At 48.7% G+C, this 19,519-nt stretch overlaps 1 protein-coding gene across 3 annotated transcripts in view; it reads right to left on the bottom strand.

Annotated features, from left to right (window-relative positions):
• Positions 1 to 269: 269 nt before the first annotated feature.
• CECR2 (CECR2 histone acetyl-lysine reader) overlaps positions 270 to 19,519 on the bottom strand; it is a 96,531-nt gene continuing 77,281 nt past the window's right edge. For all 3 annotated transcript variants that reach the window (XM_038185182.2, XM_072040041.1, XM_072040044.1), the window contains 11 exons: positions 18,218 to 18,374; positions 13,926 to 14,055; positions 13,601 to 13,638; positions 13,410 to 13,501; positions 13,014 to 13,140; positions 11,172 to 11,605; positions 9,826 to 9,954; positions 8,843 to 9,653; positions 5,351 to 6,734; positions 4,342 to 4,447; positions 270 to 4,071 (listed from right to left, as the gene is read on the bottom strand). In XM_038185182.2, coding sequence (XP_038041110.2) covers positions 4,066 to 4,071; positions 4,342 to 4,447; positions 5,351 to 6,734; positions 8,843 to 9,653; positions 9,826 to 9,954; positions 11,172 to 11,605; positions 13,014 to 13,140; positions 13,410 to 13,501; positions 13,601 to 13,638; positions 13,926 to 14,055; positions 18,218 to 18,374 — 3,414 coding nt within the window. In that variant the 3' untranslated portion in view covers positions 270 to 4,065. The remainder of the gene's footprint in view (positions 4,072 to 4,341; positions 4,448 to 5,350; positions 6,735 to 8,842; positions 9,654 to 9,825; positions 9,955 to 11,171; positions 11,606 to 13,013; positions 13,141 to 13,409; positions 13,502 to 13,600; positions 13,639 to 13,925; positions 14,056 to 18,217; positions 18,375 to 19,519) is intronic.

The following is a 19,519-nucleotide window of genomic DNA, read 5'->3' as shown; positions in this document are numbered from 1 at the left end:
AGTCCCTAGCTCAATATGCTTTCTGAAAAGGGTCCAACTGGTAATATATTACGTTACAACAACGCTGGGGGATGAGAAAGAGGGGTTCCAATCAGTCCAGAATCTCTCTATATTCTGTTAAAATGTTATTTGAGAGAGTGATGCAAATACAACAGTCAAAAGCAAGGATATTTTAAAAGGCAGCTACCTTTCTCCTGCACTGTAACACCAACTCATGGGGAAAGAGGTACCATCCTGTCCCTAAAGGGCTGCCATTCCTCTCTTCTAAAACTCTCCTTAAACCTGTCTCTTTCATAATGTCTACAAATCGGCCTGCACAGCACAGGTTAGGAAACCATAAACAATGAAATTCATGTTTTCTGCTTCTCTCCATGTACTTTCGCTTTTGTTCTACCTTAGCTATCTGCTCCCAGTCCCTGGGGGCTCTGAGGGGTGCAAATTTCCTGAGGGGTGGTTTGTTCAGATTGTACCTAGCGAGACAGAGCTCTCATTTTTGGGGGGATGCCTCAATGTCATCACAAAATCACAAGCAAACAAAACCAACTAAAAACAAACAAACACAACCAAACCCACAAAACATTTACAAACAAAGCATTTGAAAGTCTGGAAACTCCGAGCTAAGGTTCCACAAGCAGCTCTTGATCCGAGCATGCCCCGTCCCCAGGATGTCCCTGCTGCCCAGCCATAGCTCCCCCTACGCTACGTTAGTGCTTTTCTAATACAAACCATGTGTCCTCCCAGAAGCAGCTCGTTAGTCACTTTAACAAGAATTACCAACTACATCAAAAGCCTTTTACCTAGAAAACCTCCCAAGGGGAGGGAGCCAGTTTCACTGCTGTTTCACCTACCCTCTGCAAGTCACCTCCTCCCTGGTTTCCCATTAGGTCAGGTAAGGGACTGTACCTTCACGTCTCACACTCCACGTAGGATCCTCATAGTATCTATCTATCGCTGTCTAACGCTCCACTACCCTCTCTGCACAGGCCACAAGCAATTCCTGCCTTTCTTATTCCTCCTGATTTGATCTAGGGTTGGTACTCATCCAAATGCCATGACCACTAGAAGCGTGTTTTCAGTGCTGGTTCCAGCTGAAGACCAAGAGTGCTTTGGCTTGTTCATTTTGTACAGCTTCAAAACCTCCTGTTCCACAACGTTCACATTGAGCTGAAAGGCACTTCAAATATTTGAATAGCTGTCCATGATACAGGAGACACAGGCTGAACTATGGCAAGGGTTGTTTGCAGAATCTACGTTCACATTTCCAGAATTTCGAATACTTTGCTACATTTGCTATATTTCACAGTTCCTCCATTTTTAATGAAAATGAACTAAATGAAGATTGCCTTAAAAAGAGATGCAATAGTTTTCTCATTTGTCCCGTTTGTATTATTATTTTTTTTTTGTCCTGAAGAGCAGTTATACTTGCATGCCTTTTCAAAAATACCTATTATTGCTTCAGTGAAAGAAAAGCTAAATCCAGACTTGCATTTCCCAGCAGCTGGGGCCCCTCTGAAAACCCAGTGCCAGCTGATAAGCCAGCAGTAGACCCTCAGATCTGGGACAAACTCAGATCAGCCACCGCATAGTTCTTGGCCGGGTAGCGTAGTTACCAGCTTCTCACTCCAAGGACAACCTTCAGGATTATCTATTCCAGTTTATACCAATCCACCAGTGACAGCTGTTCCCTGACTGATGAACACAAACAGGGGAAAAAAAAATCTCCTTTTAGTAAAGTAGTTGACATTAAGCTGAAGTCCTCCTTTGGGGAGGAGCCTGCTAAGCCAGGCAACTCACTGGACCCAACAGAGAGCAGCTGTGGTTCAAAGGCTAGCTGCAGCAGTGAGTAAGGAGAAGTGAATTTATAAACACACTTGTGGGGCTCGCATGAAGAAATTTAACTCCTCTTAGGCTTGGAAAATGCCTTGGCTCTACACAGCTCGTCAGAGGCAAAACTGCAGCAACAGGGACTGAGGCTGATTTGTAAGAGTGGCACTGATATATCAGTCTTTCCTCTTTCTTTTTGAAGAAAGACCACTTCTCGTCTTCTAGGCACTTTGTGTTTCCAGAAGCTGAGGACAGAAGGAGTAATGGCTCAGTCAGATGCTACCTGCCATTTGCTCAAACAACTGTGCCAGCACATGGTCAATACACACAGCAGGACACAGGCAGTGTGGCCATGAACGCTAGTGCAATCTAGCTAACAGGGGTGACAGCACCATCCAAGGTGACAAAGCAGTCAAACATTCTCCAGGAGCTTGGAGAATAAAACCTTCCCCTGGCTGGTACTGCTGACCAAAGGGCACGCTGCTCTGTCCTCACGTGCTCACTTCTGCTGCCACTTGTGCTCCCGCAAGCACAATTTTTTGGCCAGCACATTGGCACGTCCTTCTTAACTATATATAAATACACACACACCGCTGTCCTGCCAGAGCCAGAGCTAGCCTGCACTAGGGCTCTGGTCCAACAGACCTTGCTGCCCAGTCTTACAGCACAGCAACTCCACCTTGCCTTACCCCGACTCCCCCGAGAACATTCAGCTGTGCTAGTTTCAAGGTATGGATAAGCAGCTGCAGAAGAGATGCCTACTGAACTGATGTGTCAACGAGGGGCTCCCCGTGCAGTGCTGCTGCTGTGAGAAGTGCCTGCAGACCGAGTATTGCCCTTGAGGGAAGCTGCCACTGTACTTGCTGCTACAACATCAAAAACAACGGAGGTAAACTGACTCAGCTCAAGCACACGGCTCTCTCATCGCCCACTGCCCAAGCCATTCCACCTCAACATCTGATTTCAAATCAGTGCTTTCTGAATCACCGGCTTCTTGTAAACACCAAGCCCAACTCTGCTGGCCAACAAACAGCTCACGCTAACAAACAAACCATTCCCCCAAAACAGCCTTATACTCCTGCTTTCACAGGCAACTGAGAGCGGTCAGGAATCCTGGTGTGGTTTCTGCTTTGCTGCTGCTAAGAGGTGAAAATAGGCAAGGAAAGAGAAAGAAAGGAGGGACGTGGTTCCCCTCCTCAGGCAGGGAGGGGTACAGACCTGCACATTTGTTCTGCTGGACAGGTGCTGCTCCACACCCAGATGCACTGGTTTCACAGAAAGAAGTCTAAGATGACCATTTGTGCCATTTTCTGTTTTCTAGAGCTTAACTTAATCTTACGAAAAAGGCAGGGAGGAGGGTACTACGCTAGCAGAAGGGACAATGCTATGAGTGTCCTGTCCTGGTTTCAATTCCTGGTCCTGGTTTCCTTGTTCCCCCACGATGACAGGGAGCTGGAAGTGCACTCAGGCCCTGGATCCAGAGGGGTGGAGGCAGGGGCGAGAGGGGAAGGAGGAAGAGGAGAAGAGAAAGAGGAGGACACGTTATGCCCCTGAGCAATCCCTGCTATTCAGTAAAACAACTACAAGTTGGTGTCTCAGTTGCAGAGGACAGCAAGTCATCCATTGCATGTTCCCTCACCTCTCCCCACTCCCACGAAACCCTCACCCTATCCTGAAAGATTTCAGTGTGATATGATTGTAAACAGTTAAGGATTCCTCCAGTGCTAAGCCCACTACAAGCTGGGCCCACCCCCTCCCCCATTATGTACAATACATTCACCAACAACAGAAATTTATTTAAAAAGGCAACAGGTTAAATTCTGTAAACTGGATCCAGCTCCAAAACACACACGTTAATACTACAAGTAAAATTCCATCATCGTCCTCTTCCACCCTGAAAAATATACCTGAGTTTAGCAGTCAATGAAAGTTTCAGCCCCCACCCCCGCCCTCCCCACCCCAAAAATCCCTCAAACCCTGAACGAGACGCAGTCTCCAGTCACGGAAAGCCACTAGGTTTGGCGATGCTCGCCCTGTGGTGGCGAGCCAGCTGCTCGGCCGGCTGGGGCCCTGCACCGCTCCGGGTTTCCAACACAAAAGCCGCCGTGGCACCATGCTCCACCGACCCGGGAAGCTACGTGCTGCTTGGGTGAGGGGAGGGTGGGAGGAAGGCCTGCCCCTCCTCCCCCTTGTCCAAATCACGTGTGGCTTTCGTCTTCACGAGGTCCTTCCTTCCTTGGACTAGCTCTGGAAGAGGAAGAAGAAGAGTTGGAGACTTTAACAGCCAGCTGTAGGAAGGAACAGCCTCACAATTTCATGCAATTACTTCAAAGCTAGCACTACGTCAGCCCAGGTTGTGTGTTATAGACAGAGACATCCCCAGTTCCTCTACCTAACAGTGAGCTCACTTCCCAGCTTCCTCCAATGCTTCCCACTCTTGGCAAACATTTCTGTCCTTTAATTGTCACTAAGAAAAGAGGCTCTCATCTGAGCTCTGCTCTCTTGGGTGACCCTTACTTGATCCAGAGGCAACGCTGATGGTTTTTGTGGCGTCAAATCTTCCCGGGACATGGTTGCTGTAGGCATCTTCGGGAAGGGAACTTGAGCCTGATGCATTTGCATTCTGGAGCCAGGTTGAATGGAGAGAGTTTTAGCACATGAACATCAAGAGCAAACCCCATCTACTTGACCGAATGCATACACACACAACTTTCACATACAAGTACGTATTTTGCATGTCTTCTTTTTTAAGGCTTCCCCCCCTCCCCAAACACAAACTTTGACTCCCGTCCCCCTCCCCCAATGACACAGTTGTAACCCCTCAACACTAGGAGAAGAAAAGTCCTTTGGGTCCTTTTTCTCCACATCTGCCTTACAAGATTTACTGCTCAAGTCATGCTGGAACTATCGCAAAATGGTAACAGCTGAAGCACATTTACGAAGTCTGAACAGGGAATTTTTGGAGTAGCAAAATTTTCCACTTGGGAATAAAACTTAATATGCAAAATCTCAATGAGACTTGATTTTTCTTTAAGGGAAATATGAGACAGAGAGGAAGGGCAAAAAAGAAAGAAGAGGGTGACATTAAAGTAGAGGAGTTCGTAACAAGAGGCTAACTTCCACTTCAGTTAGGCACTCTGTTGCACTATGAGAAAGACGAAATGAAATTCTTGCAAAGAAATTGGTACAAGACCCTTTGATTAAGAGATGCACAACACTGGACAACATTTTAACAAAATACTCTCAGATAAAACAAAGCACCAGCGTGGAGACGGACAGGAGAGGCTAACAGGTTTCCACGATGCCTAAAATTATGCGTTTTAAAAAGCTGCAGCAAGACTCTTTTCGTTTCCCAGAACGGTCTAAGGGACCTCTTACTTCAAGAGTCTGAGTAACCCGTTAGCCTTTCATATTACCTGCCAGCTCCTCCGACTTCAGCCTGGGCCTTTCAAGAATACCCAACACACATGGTTACCCAGGCATCGCCCCCTCCCACCTCTCCTTCTCACAGAAAACACGCTCTTACCCCGATGATCTATACAAGTCCTGGGGTGGCCCCCCCATGCCACCTCCACTGCCTCTCTGCTCCATCAGCAAGGCCTGAAAGTGACCTATGTTCTCCTCCCGGCAGCGGTACAGGGGTCCCTCCTGAGAGAGGCCGTTGGCCTGGCCAGAGGCTGGATGATGATGAGACAGGTGGGCATTCATGGGCGATCCGTATGTCCTGGGTTGGAAATGGCTGGTGGGATGCCGGGATGCATAGGGAGAGCCAGTCTGTAGCATCACCCCGTGGGGAGGGAAAGCCGACGGCCCAAATCCCATTCCCGAACCCAGGTGGGGCGGGGGAGCTCCGTAGAGGAACTCTCCTGCTGCCACTGAGCTTTGCCTCTTCGTGGCCGCGTTGTGGTTGTCCAAATCAAGGAACTCTTTGGGACTCTCCGGCCGCTCCTGCGATTCCTCGGACTTCTCATCTTCAGGCCCCAGATCCTGCCCGTCGCTCGGAGAAACCTCTTTGGCACTCGCTACGTCCATGCGGTTGGGAGAAGCCAGGGCAGCGCTCAGCGCCTCGCAGCCCTGCAAGCCGCTCACGTTCCCCCGCTCGGAGAAGGGGGGTCTGGCCAGGGGCGGGTGGCCACTGGGGCTGGCCTGGGGGTGCAGAGGCCTCTGCCAGTCCGAGTAGCCCTGCGGACAGGCGTAGTAGGGCGGCCGCTGGTAGTGGTGGTAGGAAGGTTGAGGCTGGGGCTGGTAGGGATAGGGCATGCCCTGGTGGGGCCGATAGCGGGGGAAGACCCCGGGGTGGGCGTTGCTCGGCTGGAAGCCCCGCGAAGGGAAATGCTGCGGGTGGGACACGGGGGGAGGCTTGCCGCCCATCACCGGGCTGAAGCCTTGCAGCCCTGGGTTGATGTGGTACCGGGCGGCCGAATTGGGGTACTCCAGACCAGGCATGTAGAGAGGGTGGAACTGGTTGGGGGCAGCCCCCACGGTGCTGGCGTCCATGGCAGGAAGGCCGGTGCCCTGCCCCAGGCAAGGCACGGCCGCTTCGGGCACAGCCTTCCCCCCGCCGCAGAGGGGCTTCTCCATCAGGCTGGCGGCCAGCCCCTTCCCCTCCGCCGGCCCCTCGCCCGCTGCCCCGTTCTCAGGCACGGGCCCTCCTCGCTCGGAGGTGGGTGCCAGGTCCCTCACGCAGCCCTGTGGGCCAGCGTAGCCGCTCTCGGCCGGCCAGGCGCCCTTGCTCTGCCCTGCCTTCAGGTCGCTCTTCAGGCCGGAGCCGTCCCCCTCCTCTGGGGGCAAGGCGCGTCGGGTGCACTCCATGGGCAGGGGGGGCTTGGGATGAGGTAGGAGTTTGGCGTAGGCCCCGTCGGGAATGCTGATGCACTGAGCCTTCTCCTCCACGCCCGCCGGTGGCTCCACTGGAAAGAGAAATGGGAAGCGTCAGGTGCTGGTCTTGTTTTGCACGTCAGCCCTCCCCACCCCACAGGCACACTCACCCAAGGCAAATTTGCCAAAGAGGAATTCCTGCCAGCTCAGCCAGATGTGCCAAAACAACCTCCTACCATCTACTTTTGACAGCATGAACAGCAGCCTCGGTCATGCTGGGCCTCCCTCCTCTTTGGCTGCTGACACAAAGCCCAAGCGAAAACCTGAGGGCCATCCAAATCTCCAACATTTGGATGGAGAAAGTACCCTATCTTGATGAACTATTAAAATGGAAGAGGAGTGACTTTATAAGCTGAGCAGATGTTTCCATCAAAGACCTTGAAGTAAGTACCTCAAAGCCTACAACATCCCATCCTCTACTCAGACGTCTTCACAAGATGGCTGGAGCACAGCATCATGCTAACTGTGGGCTTTGTGGGGCTGTAGTCCCCCTCCTACAGCCAATACCGTTCTTTCAGAGACCCATAGCAATTCCAAACTTTGCAAAGTTGGCTGATTTTTTTAAAAGAACTCTTTTAAGTTACTCCTAGTGTAGCACACCTCTCTCGTAAAGACAAGGCATGTGAACTGAAGCCTTAAGATTTCCGTAAGATACAGCTCCAACTGCAGTTTGCAAACCACCTCCACCAGAAAAACATGGCACATGTAGGTTTGCTCTGACACGTGTGTACAGAGGCTGCCCCATGGAGAAGCAGCTTTGGGAAATCCTGCAGAAGCCACATGAGAGCAAGCTAAGAGCCAGGGCTTTTTTGATTTTACACTGTGTTGCCCCTTCTGGTCCACAAAGCTTGTTTGCCCACAGCTGGGCAAAAGCACTACCACATAGCAAGGTACTGTGAGGCTGATCACAGCCATATTTTAATCAACTGTGATTTGGAGATGCGGCCGCTCTGCCCTGTAATCACTCAACGTCCTCTTGCAGTCTCTGTTCTATATCCAGCACAGTTAAATGATAATGAGTTTTAAGCAATGCCACACAAGGAAAGAGTTTCCGTAGTCCAAGGCACACAAGGGATCGATAAAAGATACAAGGTTTTTGATCTCTAGTTTACCAGCTAAAATTAATGAAAAAAATTGTTTTTGATCTCTAGGTTTTTTTGATCTCTACTTTAGGTTTGTTTTAAGTTTTTTTTTTTTTGATCTCTAGTTTACCAGCTAGAATGAATGAAATTCAACTAGAAAGAAACTTGTGGTGGCATACATGACACGCTGCCATCTCATCTGAACTGACATGACTTTTCAGTGCCTTTCTGGCAGTCCTGTTCTGTGAAGATTTTGAGATGCTAAGCTCAGAAGGCACATGTGCATTTCAGAGGAGAAGCCATACTGACATATATTCAAGGAAGTGTATTCAAACCATTTCTTCGCATAATGTCTTCTCTCCTTACCTAACTCTTTGCAGATTCAATTTTTATATTAAATCCAAGTGAGTACTAGAAGCATTACAGACTTACAGACCGTGCACCCAAAGGCAAACTGATAACTTGCAGGTATAACTGGGATGGAGGGGACCTCTGGCAGGTTACAGTGAAATGAAAAATCTTAGAAAAATCTACGTGATGGCTGGAGCAGAAAATATATTCTGATTTAGAATTTGAAGAAAAAAAAAGACGTGTATAAACTATGTGTCCCACAACTATTTAAACAAAAAATTAATCATTTTCTAGAATAGAACCTGCTTTTGTTGCTGATCTTCAGCCAGTGTTTAAAATGGCCCCCAGTGAGCCTGAAAGTCAGAGCATCTTTCACACTTCTCTAGCGGTGCAAATCCAAATAAAGCCACATCTGCAGATGCAGGCTTTGTGCATCTGCAACACAGTTAAGCTCAGGACCGCAAGAGTCTGGAGCAGCAAAGCTAAACTATGGGGTGTTCCCCAGCTCCTCACAAGCACCCACCCACTGCGTGTGAACTCACAAACGCAGGGCATAGCTCCTCGCTCCCTGTGGCTGCTTGCACACCCTTGATGTGTGCAGACATGGAAAAGGATCCACGGGGCTGCATCCTCTGCTGAGGTCCAGCAGCAGCAAGAACTGGGGAGAAGCCTCTGGGTGGCTTCTGGTCAGTGCCACGGGGAGTTACCTTGGTTGCTCTCCGGCTCCATGGTCTGATCCTGCGAGCTCCCGTTGCCCATGACCGGCTTTGGGGGTGGCACACCAGCAGAGGCGGCGTGAGCCAGCTGGGGAAAGGGTCCAGGGAGGTGCGGCGGGGGTGGCTGGCGAGGGTGGTAAGGCACGCCCGGCGGGCACACGCGGGAGGACAGCTGCTGCATGGCGATCATCTCTGGGCTGTCCATCATCGAGTCCCCACCCTGGCACCCTCTCTGAACCTGAGCCGGTCCCCCGAACAGAGCGGCCGGCGGCTGCGGCATCCTCTGGCCAGCAGCTTTCCCGGGTGGTCTGATGTACCCTGAGGGAGGCACCCCGTGAGGTAGGAAGTTTGATTGCTCAGTCCACTGGCTGGGAGGCAGAGGAGGCCGTAAGGCCCGGGGCTCCATCATGTGGCCGATGGCGCGGGGCTGCAGCGAGGGCGCTGGCCCCATGGGTGCCTTCTCCTCCGGCCCCACGGCACCCTGGCTGGCGGCGCTGTGGCTGCCATTCCACAGGGCCGGGTGCCCACGGTTCAGGTACTTGTAGGGCCGGTACATATGTCCAGGGGGCATCTCCGAGCCTTCTGGCGGCCTCACCGGAGGCCCGTTGTGCCTTGGAGGGAGGAAGCCCTGCTGGAACTGGGCTGGCGGGTAGACGGCGTCCGGAGGGGGGCCACTGACACGCCCCAGCTGCAGGGTGCCAGGACGGGGTCCGAGGCCGGTGACGTGGGTCGGCCCCGCACACACCTGCTTCTCAGGGGCAGCCAGCCTGTGCCCACGGTGCTCGCTCAGTCCCACGGCCGGCTGGGGAGGCAGAAAGAGGGGTGTCAGTGAGAGGGAGGTGGGAAAAGACTGATGCTGGCATGCCAGCAGGTTGATCTGAGAGGCAATGCCACCGCAGGGGCCATCAGGGAGTCCCCCACACACCAGAGGGGACCTGCAGGGTGCCGTGATTTATTGTTATGAAACAATTTACCTGCATGGCAAAGTGCTGGTGCTGCTGAACCGGGTCTCCAGGATGGGGCTCTGGCACTCGCGGTGAGCCATACAGTTTTGTTGGATCTGATCCGCGCAGGGGACCGAACGTTCCTGGCACAGCTGGTCTCTGGGGGATGGGGAAGGGTGCAGGAAGGAGAAATAAACACATTTGTGAGATGCAAAAAAGCAGCAGAGCTGCTTCAAGCAGGGGGTAAGCCAAGACCAAAAGAACCACACAGAACAGACAGGCTTTTTGGAGATGCCATGAAAAACCTGTAGGCTTTTCTATGAAATGACACAGCTCTCCTGCCAAAGAGTATCATATATCCCTGAGCTCAGGTTGTGATACACTCACCTACCACCCAGCTATTCGGAAGCAAGTAAGACAACTGGAGGGGACGGTGGTTTATTCCTGTCCTTGGAGCAAACCACAAGAGCACGTGAGCAGAACAAAGGGGACCATGCTGGATTGCTTTCAAAATACTTGCTGGCTCCAGCTCTCCTACTGGCTTCTGCTATCTGCGTCACAAGAATCACTCTAAAACGTTTTATTTCCAGCTAAAAAAGTGAGGAATAGCCTGGATCTCAGAAAAGCAGCTGTCACACTACACCACAAGACACCATGGGTTAAAAAGGAAAAGACAGTAAAGGATGGGTGAGGAACAGCCCATAGAAGAGGCAGAACAAGTGGCCCTCGGAGAGGAAACATCAGGCTAAAGGGAGGTCACTGCTGCAGCCCAGGGTGGCCTTGTGTGTGGTTTTGTTTACTGCTTTTATAAATATCAAGGCACAGAATGCAGTAGTATGCAGATGGCACAAAGTTACCAGGCATCTGTAAACAATTGAGACAAAAGAAGGCTGGCTCGTTCAGCATCATAAACTGGAGGTTGAAAGAGGAAACGTGACTGCTTTACGTGCACAATGGGGCACCTCTCCAGGGAGAGAGAGAAAACTGGGGAGCCAGGGCTGCCCAAGCACACATGGGTACTTGCCTGCAAAAAATGTTGTTAGACCTTTCCTAATTAGTGTGGTAGCGATCTAGTTCAGCCTCCAGTTACAGAAGTAGCTACTCTTCTAGCCCCAGCTACTCTTAACAGAGCGTGTTATTTCCAGTCCTATCTCCTCAGCCAACTACACAAAGACCGGGTAAGGCCGAACTGTATCGGTTTAAATTTAAGGGCTGAAAAGTTTCAGTTTGAGAAACCACAGCTCCGACCCTCAATCTCTGGGAGGAGATCCTTGCCACAAAGTAGGGATTCCACAGGGGAGAGTTCAATTCCCTTTTCCCTCCCCGCCTCCCTCCGCAGGCAGGATCGATGAAGAACAGCAGAAACTACTCCTTACCATCTGGCCGGGATGTGGCACGGGGCTGGGCATGCCGCCGTACTGCAGCGAGCGGGGGAAACCTCGCCCATTGGAAGGGCCCACTTCTCGAGGAGGCTGCATGGGGTTGCCACTTGGATCCTCTGCAGAGGACGAGGAGAAGGAGGAGGAGGAGGAAGAGGAGGAGGAGGCGGGAGCCCTCGAAGCAGCTCGATATGGTGGAGGTTTCCCTCCATTTTCCAGGCGCTGCTGCCTCTTGCCTGGTCCCTCTGGGTCTCGTGACCGAGTCCAAACATTGCCAGCGCTGGAGCGGCCAGCCCGCCGGCTCCTCTTCTCCCGCCTCCCGTCTTCTCTGATCCAAAACTCCTCATCTGTGTCTCCATCTTCCCCAGGGAAGTGCTTCATCATTGCTCGGTGGAAACACCTCTCCAAGTTGTAAGCCATCTTGGTATATTCTGCCAAAAGAAACCCAGCAACATCAAGGACAGAGCCTTACAGAGAGAAACAGTTAAGCAACATCAGACTTTCCTCATTTCCCCAGAAAAATCATCTCTCTCTGCATTTTTTTTTTTTTTTGAGGAAGACTTTTGTTTCTACCTAGTTGACCGGTCTATATTCTTAAACTCAATAAGCAATGCAGCATCAGATTTGTTCAGTAACCCCACCAGAGGACAGGCACACAGGCATGACAAAGTACCATTAGCAGCATGGCTTGCACAGTCAGCATTAACCTAACATCCCAGAATAGTACCAAGAATTACATTACGGCAAACACCACCTCTGCTTGCAGAGATGTGTGACCTGCACTGCTAGCCAGCAGTGCTGAGAAGAGAAACGTTAAATTCCAGCAATGCTACTTGATTCTGCTCAAGAGGCTTTTGCTGGACTGGTTCAAATCTCTGCTGTATGCTACAAGACAAAGGAAAAAAATCAGCAAAGATCATTTATCCATGTACAGTTTTTAAAGCACTTGCTGACCGTGACACAAAAGCTATTGCAAATACCACGGTCACTATTGTGCAATTCCCACAGGACAGTTCTGCTCTGAGGGGCTCCTACTTTTCACTGGAGTGGGTAAGAAGGAAAATACAGGTGAGAGGTGTTGATCACAAAGTCTTGAAGCAAATGACTTTCCAGTTGTTTCCACTGAACTAAAAAGTTCCTTGGACAGCAGAGTTCCCCCACTGGCAGTGCAGAAATGCTTTTACTTAGGGCCCACAGTGACAAGCTGAGAAGCTCTGTTTTCACTTTCAAAGCAGTGCTGTTGAGACATGGTCTGCAGCGATGACCCACCATATGGGGAGTGACTTCTTACCTAAGCAACGTGCAGAATTTTAATCGGCGTGGCAATTAAACCCAAGGTTTCCCATTTGTGGGCTTATGCTATTCATTCAATAGCCAAAGAACCTAAAAATATATATTTTCCATCCAAAAGGCTACAGATGTGGCTCACTTTTCACTTTTTTTTGGGGGGGATACTCAACAAACACTGGGGGCTGACCAGACTCGTTATGTTCTTCAAAATGTATTAGATATCATGAGACAAAGGAACACAGACACATGCAAGCACACAAAGGAATGAGCTCGTAAAGAAACAGACTTTCTTCTCTTTGTATGTTCTGTCTTCACCACCTATCAACATGGGAGCCCCTTAGTATGACAGGCCACATGTATCAGCATGACAACTGTGCTAAAAACCTGGCTAAATCCCCAGGCCTTACTACTCAGGAGCTTTCCTCCAGCCTCTCAAAAATATCCTGAAAGAGAGTAAGCACAAATCAAGTTCTGGTGAGTAGGTAGGGATCAGTGCCTGCTTTAACTCAGCACTGGAAATAGATGAACTTAGCATCTTACTGCTCTTACCACTGCCTTCACCATTGTACTTAAGACAGTTCCTGAACATGGTCTTCATATCGCCCACAAATTCTTCCTTGGTGCAGTACTGACCTCCATTCAACTTCTTCTCCATGCTAGAGATGTCCATGGGGGCCTGAAATTCAGCAAAACTTTCCTTGAGTTACAGCAAGAGCAATGGGACTTACAAAGGTACATAAATTACTAGCTTCCTCACAGAGGGCATGCAGAGCAGAGGCTGCTCTCCTGAGGGCAGCCTCTCCTCTTGCATTTCCTACACCCAAAGGGATTACTGCAGCTTGACTGTGAGGATAACACAGCTCACAGAACTTCAAAACACTTACAAGTAATTGCACCCCAGTCAACAAAGAGCATCAGTCAAGCACGCTGCGCTGCTTTCCCTACCTTAATGATCTGGTAGTAGTTAGGAGCATACGACTCATCAACAGGTTCCAAGAAGGGCCAAGAGTCCTTGTGAGCCTTTACCACATCTAGAACTGGTAGCAACAAAAGACAGACGATTACACACATGCCTGGGGGACTGTGTCGCTTTGAAGAAGTCATGCAAAGAGGAAAATCGGGACAGGTGGACTAACCTTTGTACATGGCTGTGAACTCATCATCCAGTTCAAAGCTGTAATTGGAAGAACAACAGTGAATAACAGAGACTTAGCACATATACGGCATTCCCTCTTACCTCATCCTCCCTTCCGTGCCACATGCAGTGCCATGAAGTTAAACAGGCCTCATCACAAACACTTGTCTCACATGGACCAAATCCAGGTGTTTCTCAGCTTACTCCTTGCTGCTCTCCAACCTCACTTATCCCTCCTCATTCCTGTGAATGACCACACTCCTCTCCTCCCCTCCCTACTAAGGCTTCACTGCACGGGTGTGCTGCATGCCCAGCTGCATACTCACAGATCCTTGGTCCTTCGCTCTTCCCTGGTAGGGGAACTGGGATCCAAGTGGGAAAGCTCGGGGGGCAGCTCCTTCCCCTGTGCCAGCAGCCAGGCCCGCTCTTCACGAAGCTTCCTCCTCCTGGCTCGCTCTGCAGCGGGAAGGGGAGACAAGCAGAAAAAGCCATTCAGTGCTCCTTGTCAACAACATCTTGCAGAGAAAACTCAGGCAGCTCCTGCAGCTCTCAAGAACTCTCTGCAAAGAAGCAGAGGAGCTGAGAACACCGTACACCACAAACACACCTCTTCATTTTCCCTTGACTAGTCCATCAGTGATTTCGGAGCATTACTGCAATGCAGATGCTCCACATGCCACCTTTCAGACAAATTCCTGACCACAGTGTGGTACAAAGAGAGTTCAAAGCACAGACCAAGGCATAGATCAGTTAAACAGAAAGAGATGACTTATTAAATTACCATCCTTTATCTGCTTGCCACCAGTCCCCACGCTGTCAAAAAAGCACAATAACTCCTCAGCCAGGTGAACTCACAGCAGCTGGTTTTGCACTGAGGCTGATGAAGAACAGTGCTGAAAGAAGGGTGAAATTCTACCAGCTGGGTGGCAACAAGTAGCTGGGTCAATAATATCCTCCATCCCCACAGCCAGCTTTGGGAAGATTGTTCAGGTAGGCCTTCACGGCCAGCAGCCAGAGAGAGCAAGCTACCACACAGGAGGGCCACTGGGACAGCTTTGGTTTAAGAGGTGAGAGACAGGAAGAAGCAACGTTAGTAATATAACCTGTGGTTTGCAACCAGACAGCTGGCTAACAGATTGCTTCATAGTAGAAAGTTTATGGACTCTTATGAACCTCATTTCCTTTTTGTTATAGGACACCTGAATTCATTTGACTTGCTAAACACCTGTACCAACTTTCTGTTGATGCAGAATTCTGTGAAAACGCAGCTCAAGGAGAGATGTCATAGCTGCAACACCCCAGGAAATTGGCCACAGGGCCACACCAGGGAAACACCCAAGTGAAAGAAAGATTGGAGACCTGGCCAAAATCCTCTAACAGAGGCTCCATCTCTGGACAGTGACGCAGACTTGAGAAGCACATGCTGGTAAAACAGTATTAATATGCCAGTCAAAAGAAAGCCTGTGATGAGGAGTAGGAGCACAAGAGAACTAGGAATGAGTGTCTCCAGGATGACTCTATCTGTATGCATTTAGTCTTTATTCTTACAAGAGAATCACCACTCAAACAGACATTCTGCTGCTAAATAAAACCTTCCATGCTTCTCCTGCAGCTACTGAGGAAAATGTAGGCACTCCTTCCCTGAAGAGGAATTGACAGCCACACCTCGTGCCCAGTCAAAAAAAAAAAAGTGATGGATTTCTCTTCTGGGAAGGAACCTGAGATGTCACAGTCACCAATGGTACCACTGCAAGTCATGGTTTTACTCCATGAACAGTACCCATATCTGAAAGCATGCTCTAACAGGATAACGGATATTGTTTAGGAATAGCTACAAGGTGTATGTTTTCCAGAGAGGTCCATGGCTAGATATATCAAAGATTGGTTAAAAAAAAAAAAACTCCAAATTTTCCGTTAGAAGACTCCAGGCAGCACTGAAGTTGGGAGGACAGGACTTTCATTTAAGATGTCCTACAGAATCTATCAGCATCTGTTACACCATTTAGTAAGGTGAGGTCTAACATCAAACTACAGCTAGCAGAGATTATCAGTCAGTCCAAGCACAGTTCAGTATTGCACGCTTCTTTAGTAAAATTAACCTCGCTTAGATGACATTGTTATGGATGCCTAAGTGAAAAAGCTGAGAAACACATGTAGTAATGACTTGGGCAGCAAAAGGAAAGTCTCATGCCAACAGCAACCAAGAGGTAAGGTCACGTAGATATTAGAAATCCATCAATGCCTGCCAAGCTTCTGACATGGTAAACTGACAGGGATTGCGGAGCGCTACCGTGTTACCAGGCTGTAGCTCAGTCAGTACTGTGACAGGTCCCAGTACCACAGGGAGGAATTAACATAGCTTTGTTAAAGGTAGAGTTTGCTGCCATGCTGTTGGCCTGGACTGAGAGGCCACCAAATATTAAAAGCTGACCAATGCCCTAAAAAGCACCTCAAACAGATAGAAAGTCATGTGTGTGAGAGGTAATGTTACAACGGCATCTGAAGAGAACTGGAAGATTATAACCTGCTGTTCTGGAAGAAATCTAGAAAGCTGCTTTAACTCCTAAATTCAGGAAAATCCAGATGGGCCCAGCAGGAGGGTCCCTAACTGGGGTGCGCGTTGGAGTGGAGGGAAGTGAAATCCCACACTGGAAAGAGGAATGCGATCTAGAGACAGGTACACAGTCCAAACCCAAGATGCAGGTGAAGTGCTGATGAAGCCACAAAGAACACAGATATTCCACCCTGTGTTTCATATCATCCCTCCTAACAATTTACAGAATTGTTAAATCCTAAGCAGAAGGCAAAATACAGGAAGGTCTTTGTTACCCTAAAAATATCTTTCAGCGGATGTCCAGCTTTAACAAGTCTGAACCAAACAAAACAAATGACTTCATTTTCAAATCACTTTCTGTCCATCATAAGAACTATCACAGTAAGTGTTAACAGAGGGTGTCGGAGGGTGAGCTTGACAGTCATAGAACCAGTAAGCAATAAGGAAAGATGGTTACGAAGCCAAAGTCTTACCCAGATAGCTGCTGTTTCTATGGATGAAAAATATAGAACTGATTTAACAGAACAGATCATCCATTTAAACAACCTTTCCAAACAGCTTTTGCACCAGTTTAAAAGCAGACTTCTCTTGACTTACCCTAAACTGACTGGGAACAAGTTTGAAGTAAATTGAAAGAAACTGCTCAAACCAAAATAAAAGCATGCCTGCCAAGAAAAGCACTAATGTATGCGAAATGGCTTAAAACAGCTTACTGCCCAACCCCATGCCAGTTTTTTGAGTGGCTCTGGTGAGTTTGTATCAGATGACATAGTTATTGTATTTACCCCCAAATTCACAAGGCTTTTATCAAAACAATACCTGACCAACTCTGAATACTAGATTTAAATTTGCAACTCCTCTGGATCTTGAAGATTAATTTTGTCTATACAGATGGAGAGTCAAAGCACAGGGAATATGCAATTTGCCAAGGTGAAACAGATACCTGTAGCAGATCTGGAAGCTGGATGATTCTGAGTTTAAAGTACCAGATTAGCCAAGACCAGCAACCAGAAATATCCAAAGGCCAAGCAAGTAATTGGATTTTCGAAAGGTTAGAAAGTAAGCAGGTAAAAGGAACTATTCTTAGATAACATCTGGTCTGCTACCAGACATCTGGTAGCAGACTTGTTTCATCTTGGAAAGTTTACAGGGTTTGCATGAACCCTTCCCCCCCCCCCCCCCTCCTTTTCTGGTTCTTTCTCCACCTAAGGATTCACAATAGTGATACTGCCATGCATTGTGAGAACATATTTTCTGACAATATTCAGTGTTTCCCTGGAGCTGCAACAGCCCAGCCAGCCACTGGCAAAAGCAGCAAATAAAGAAATCCCTGTAAAGGAGGCTAAGAGAGGTGGTGCTTAGATATGAGCCTGCTCTTAGACACCAGTACCTACATGTACTGGCTGAATGTCTCCAGTCTGTGTCTCAGACTGATGTATGAAATGCAAGACCACTGTTTCTTGCAGAACAGCCTATATTTATGTTACTTAAAAACATGAGAAAACAAGACCAAAACATGAATTTGCCACCTACCAGTGCTCTGTTTAGCCTGGTTCCTTCACCTTTAGTACTCCAGCTGATGAGGTCAGGAGCAATATAAAAATAATACCCTCACTATTCCCATGTTGTCCCCTTCCTTTTCTCCCTGAAAGGAATCCTCCTCTCATCATGCAGAAGGCCAAAAGGACCAAATACTATTCAGTAAGAGTTAAGCCAGCTAAGCCTGCATGGAGGGAGATCTATGAGAAGCCCGGTGGGGACACAAAAGAAGGAAACTGAGGAACAATATGGATAGCAGGAGAAAAATACAGCTATGACAAGGAAAAAATGAGTATGACTTGAAGAAGACAGAACTGAAGAGAACACTAGAGAACAGCCATCAACACAAGAGGGGTGGACAAGGCAAAAAGAAAGTACTATCAGGCCAATTTATCTAAGCCAAGTCCAAGAAGAGTTATTCCCATCAGCTTGCCTGGCAGGGGAGGGATGCAAATAGATCTTAGTTCAAGATCTCAGACTCAGCTTTGAAATCTCCCACCTCTGCTTCGCACTGGCTGCACGTACCTTCCACTGCTTTGACCTTCTCCTCCATCTCTCTTTTTCTCTCCTCCTTTAGCAGTTGCTCCTGCTCCCTCTTCTGCACTGCTATAAGGATCTGGCGCTCCTCCTCTTCCTCCCTGCGCCTCTGCTTCTCCATCGAACTGAGCACATTCGGGTTTACCTGTGACAAAACAGTGCACAGAAAAATGTAATGCAGCACTGGCTTATTCAAGTCTGAGCAGAGGCAGGTTTACTTGTGCAAGTATTAAGGCATACCTACAGTGAATGGCTGGAACAACAAAAAGAGATGTACATATGAATTCTCAGATAAAAAGCAACATGGAAAGGTAATTGTCAAGCAATGAAACCCTACTGATTGAAAGGCAAAGGAAGGAAAAGTGATTGGTTTGGCAAACTGCTGCTCCACCAGGGATGTGCCCCATGGACTTCCCTTCTAGGCAAAGGGATCTGGCTGTTGTCACCCCTGTGCAACACCTACACCCCTTCCAGCTAGTCCCGAGTTACAAGTGTGAGCAGAAAGAACTACTCTGCTGCACCTGGCTCTGCCATAAAACACCCAGTACTTCGGAGAGAAAAGGAGACCAGTACAGTCTTACATCAAGGTATCATTTGGAGTGTTTTTCTTTCCCATTCAGACTAAGGCCCACCATACTTCTATGAGCTAATCTCCATGAACCAGCCCTCAGTCATTTGTTTGTTTCCTGCTGGGTTCCCTGGCCAGCTTTCTCATTCAAGTACGCCTGGCTCTTTATGGCCCCACTTCCTCACCTCCCCACGCCCAGCAGGCTGTAAGGCTGTGTTTGATCCCACTTAGACTGCACACTTCTCAGACCAGGAATTGCCTGCTCCTGTTTCTCCAATAAAGTGCGAGGTATGTATGTGGCAGTGTGGAATTACCTTTATTGGCTTAATTTAATTATAAGTCAAATGAATCAGCCATCTACTCCCACCTCTTTGACTTCTGCAAGATCAAGGTATGTGTGCCTTATTAGCAGGGAATACTGACCAGAAAAGAACAACGCACATACGGTTTTGTCCACCTTCATTTCAGGGACTAACCAGCAACCACCACTTAAGCAGAAGGTATTTCCTGAGGATTAGCAATCAGCTGGGGTCCCCTGGCTGCTGCTCAGACCATCAACTTCCCTCGGCCTACTATTAATCCCCAGAAAAAATCTGGCACTATGATTACTATTTTGTCCTTGTTTTGTTGCCTAGAAGGGGAACCTCGGGGTGTTTTGATAAATGCCTAGAAATGTTGTCTGGTTTTACTGTACATTCATTCCCTCTCTGCCTTTCCTTCCC

The sequence above is a fragment of the Anas platyrhynchos genome, chromosome 1 (assembly GCF_047663525.1).
Source record: "Anas platyrhynchos isolate ZD024472 breed Pekin duck chromosome 1, IASCAAS_PekinDuck_T2T, whole genome shotgun sequence".
NCBI lineage: Eukaryota > Metazoa > Chordata > Aves > Anseriformes > Anatidae > Anas > Anas platyrhynchos.
This window is presented reverse-complemented; position numbering and strand designations above follow the sequence as displayed.